Below are 4,047 nucleotides of genomic sequence, written 5' to 3' on the forward strand. Positions count from 1 at the left end.
AATACGGACCTGTTTGAGATCAAACAGGTGATTCGCCTTAGATTAAATCTGCAGAAGCATGGGTGCCTCCGAATAGAAATACTGACAGCAACGCCTCCCGCAACCTCCCTTCCTTCTGTCTCTGCAGATATCAGACTAAAGGATTACCTTTACTGCTGTTGCAAGCGGCGTCATATTGTTCTGAGGAGGGGGCGTCATATTTTGCTGATCACAGCATTTTAAAATTGAGAAAATCACAGTGTTCCAACCACAACATGATCTCCCCCTACCAGCTTCACCCCGCACCCTACACCAGAACGCGTATCTACTGGTCGCTGAGGCACGGGAGGTAGGTGGGAGGCGGCAAGGGGCTCCGTTGCATCCTCACCCCTTGTCCCCTCTTCCTCTCCCTCTGCTGGGTTGCTGCAGAGCCGGGACGTCGGGTGATGAATGGCGGGCTGACTGGAGCTGCCAGTCGTTGACCGTGGGAGCTGACTTACGACTGGACACTTTTCCACTGGGCCCATTGCGCATTACTGCTATAAGCAGAGGACAACGCTGAAACTGTAAACAAGCCTCCCAAGTGCCAGTAGGTAGGACTTCATGATTCTTACTCATGCATGTCACTTATTTTACTGCTGAATAACATCTGATGGCTGGGTCTACTAAAATAGAATAAATACCGTGGACTAATATTAATATAATATCAAAGGCTGTCTTCTCAGTAAATCTGAAGACGGAGTTTATGCAATGGCCTATATTTTTTATTGGTGCCAATTTCATAAAGAGCTCATACAGAGCTCATAATGCAGTGCAGCCTACTTCGTTGGCTATAACTAACTATCCTACCTGCATCAAACAGCAAAATCTAATCTATTGATAAATTATTGATGGTTCAGTGATTTGATTGAACCAGGGCTCAAATGTCATTCATTTCTTTTTCCTATGCTAAAGTGTGTGGAAGGAATATTGGGCATATCACAGATATATAGAGAAAGGAATCCATCTCATTGAGATTGTATGGAGCACTCAACATATAATCAGATTTGTTGGTTGTAATTGGACCATATGAGAGCTTATACAGTATTACTGGGAAGCATATTGATCTTGCTGTGTGGTCATATGAGAGAGAACTCATAACCTAATACACAGACGCAATGGAGCCAATGTGCTCAAATGGTCCTGCCCCACTCCATCGGCCCTGCTCTTGCTGGTTTGCTGGCAGGTCTTGGAATAATACAGCCTATAGGCACCACCAGTATTCAGGGTTGTTTTCTGACAATTACTGATAATTGTGAACAGGCAAAATTTCTTTACCGTAAACAAAATGAAAAAAAATGAAAAAAATAAGATTCTGTAGTCTATATGTGTTAACAGTTATGGGACAGCTCAGAATACGGGCTGGTGAATGTTAATGAGCTGAGTTGGTGGTATGCATGCTTAAAACCTAAAATGTTTTATCAAAGTGAAAATATCGGTTCTCATGGGCATTTCATGCAAAAGTCTGTCAATAACATGAAACACAAAGTGAGCACATTAACATTGCAATCTTTTGGTCTCTGCTCTCTGTTCATCACAGGACATTCTGTCTGCACCTCAAACCACAAGCGTGAGGAGCCTTATCTCTCTGTGGCCTGAGGTGGCCCCACCCTGTCTGAAAGCTGCAGGTTCCATCCCCTTCCAGCATGACGGTTGCTACGGGCGACCCCGTGGACGAGGCAGCAGCACATCCGGGTCAGCCGCACGACCAGTATGACCCAGAGCCGGACCATGAGTGCTGCGAGAGGGTGGTCATCAACATCTCGGGCTTACGCTTTGAGACCCAGCTCAAGACCCTCTCCCAGTTCCCAGAGACTCTGCTGGGTGACCCCAAGAAAAGGATGAGGTACTTTGATCCTCTCAGGAACGAGTATTTTTTTGACCGGAATCGACCAAGTTTCGATGCTATTCTGTATTATTACCAGTCGGGAGGGAGGCTGCGCCGGCCTGTTAATGTGACCCTGGACATTTTTTCTGAGGAGATCCGGTTTTACGAACTGGGTGAGGAGGCTATAGAAATCTTCAGGGAGGATGAAGGCTTCATAAAGGAAGAAGAGCGGCCTCTACCAGAAAATGAGTTTCAGAGACAAGTGTGGCTACTCTTTGAATACCCAGAGAGCTCAGGTCCTGCTCGCATCATTGCTATCATCTCTGTCATGGTGATTCTCATCTCTATTGTCAGCTTCTGTCTGGAGACACTGCCAGTCTTCCGAAATGATGAAGAGGAGATGTACAATTATTTCCAATCCATGTCCAACTCCACCTCCACCTCCGTCACCTCTACATATTTCACCGACCCCTTCTTCATCTTGGAGACCCTCTGCATCATCTGGTTCTCGTTTGAGTTCCTGGTCAGGTTCTTTGCTTGTCCCAGCAAAGCTGGATTTTTTGGCAACATCATGAACATCATTGATATTGTGGCTATCATCCCCTACTTCATCACCCTGGGCACAGAGCTGGCAGAGAGGCCAGAGGACGGCCAGGCAGGCCAACAGGCCATGTCTTTGGCCATTCTCCGTGTCATCCGTTTAGTCAGAGTGTTTCGTATCTTCAAACTCTCACGTCACTCCAAGGGGCTCCAGATTCTGGGACAGACTCTGAAAGCCAGCATGCGTGAGCTGGGCCTGCTCATCTTCTTCCTGTTCATCGGTGTCATCCTCTTCTCTAGTGCCGTCTACTTTGCCGAAGCAGATGAACCAGATTCCCAGTTCAGCAGCATCCCTGAGGCCTTTTGGTGGGCAGTGGTTTCCATGACCACCGTGGGCTACGGAGATATGGTCCCCACCACCATCGGGGGAAAGATTGTAGGGTCTCTGTGCGCCATTGCTGGTGTGCTGACCATCGCCCTGCCTGTACCTGTCATCGTCTCCAACTTCAACTACTTCTACCACAGAGAGACGGAGGGTGAGGAGCAGGCACAGTACCTGAATGTCCCCAGTGTGCCTAAAGCCAACTCAGGGGAGGATCTGAAGAAGAGCGGTCGGAGTGGCAGTGGATCCACTCTCAGTAAATCTGACTACATGGAGATCCAGGAGGCAGTGAACCATAGCACTGAGGATTTTCGACCCGAGAGCATGAAAACAGGCAACTGCACCCTGGCCAACACTAACTATGTAAACATCACCAAGATGCGTACAGATGTATAACGTGAGCTAGATTGTCAACTTCAGCTGGGGTATAAAGGGTCTGTAACAGGGAGAGTGACTCCCTGTGTTGACCAACATATGGCGCCCCAGTATGGGAGTCCAGAGCAGATGAGTAAGATTGACTGGGAGTAAAGGTCAGTAGAGAGGACCTCATAATCTCCCATTCCTATGGACCTATCAACACCTATAATAGAACTGCCATCCCGACTTATTTGGGACATTTTCAGTGTCTGCATGGAGTTAGTCTTACTTGTGTGACTGTTCAGTAGTCGTCCTGCTCGCAACAGTAGCCAAATAGTAGCCTAACCAGTAATAATCAATATTAACAGCATAAAGGGACCACCAATTGCTACCTTCCTGCTCAAACTGCCCTAGGAAGAAGTTGCACGTTAACAATAATTTAGAGTCAACGTAACGTTTATTTTCAAATGTAACTTAAACTTTATTTACTATCTTAAAAGTGGTAAAAACAGACCGTTATATTATCAGCATTTAGGAGCAACTTTAATCTACTGCTCCAACTGCCAAGGTCCTGACTCAGAGAAAACAAAGCAACATCATAGAGATCACAACTGTCCTGTCAGAAGAAAATTGAAAGGAACAAAAGAGAGAGAGAGAGAGAGTTCTTCTGATCTTCTTTTTGCCAAATGGTCATTTGCTGCTCTTTCTGTCAGAGAAAAACACCCCGTTCGATGGACCTGAGTACACTAGCATTCCTCCCTTGCCCCTCACTGGATATTGCCTAGGACAGGCTAGTGACCTCTCTAGAGGCCAATAAATAGATAGATGACAGTGCTGTAATTCCAAACCATAATAGCACACCACCTTCTTTTTTCCTGACATTTTTCTTTGATGAAGCTCAAGTGGATTTATGTACACACTG

At 46.4% G+C, this 4,047-nt stretch overlaps 1 protein-coding gene across 1 annotated transcript; it reads left to right on the forward strand.

Moving 5' to 3' along the window:
* The first annotated feature begins 1,664 nt into the window (after positions 1-1,664).
* On the forward strand, positions 1,665-3,164 carry kcna2b (potassium voltage-gated channel, shaker-related subfamily, member 2b). The gene has a single exon (XM_071516249.1). The coding sequence runs from the start codon at positions 1,665-1,667 to the stop codon at positions 3,162-3,164; it is 1,500 nt and encodes a 499-aa protein (XP_071372350.1).
* The last annotated feature ends 883 nt before the right edge of the window (positions 3,165-4,047 follow it).

The sequence above is a fragment of the Centroberyx affinis genome, unplaced genomic scaffold (assembly GCF_046629955.1).
Source record: "Centroberyx affinis isolate AG114_WGS23_722 - 3 ecotype Tasmania unplaced genomic scaffold, CSIRO-AGI_Caff_v1 ptg000396l_1, whole genome shotgun sequence".
Classification (NCBI taxonomy): domain Eukaryota; kingdom Metazoa; phylum Chordata; class Actinopteri; order Beryciformes; family Berycidae; genus Centroberyx; species Centroberyx affinis.

Coding starts and splice junctions, on each gene's coding strand:
- kcna2b (XM_071516249.1), top strand. CDS start 1,665: ATGACGGTTGCTACGGGCGACCCCGTGGACGAGGCAGCAGCACATCCG.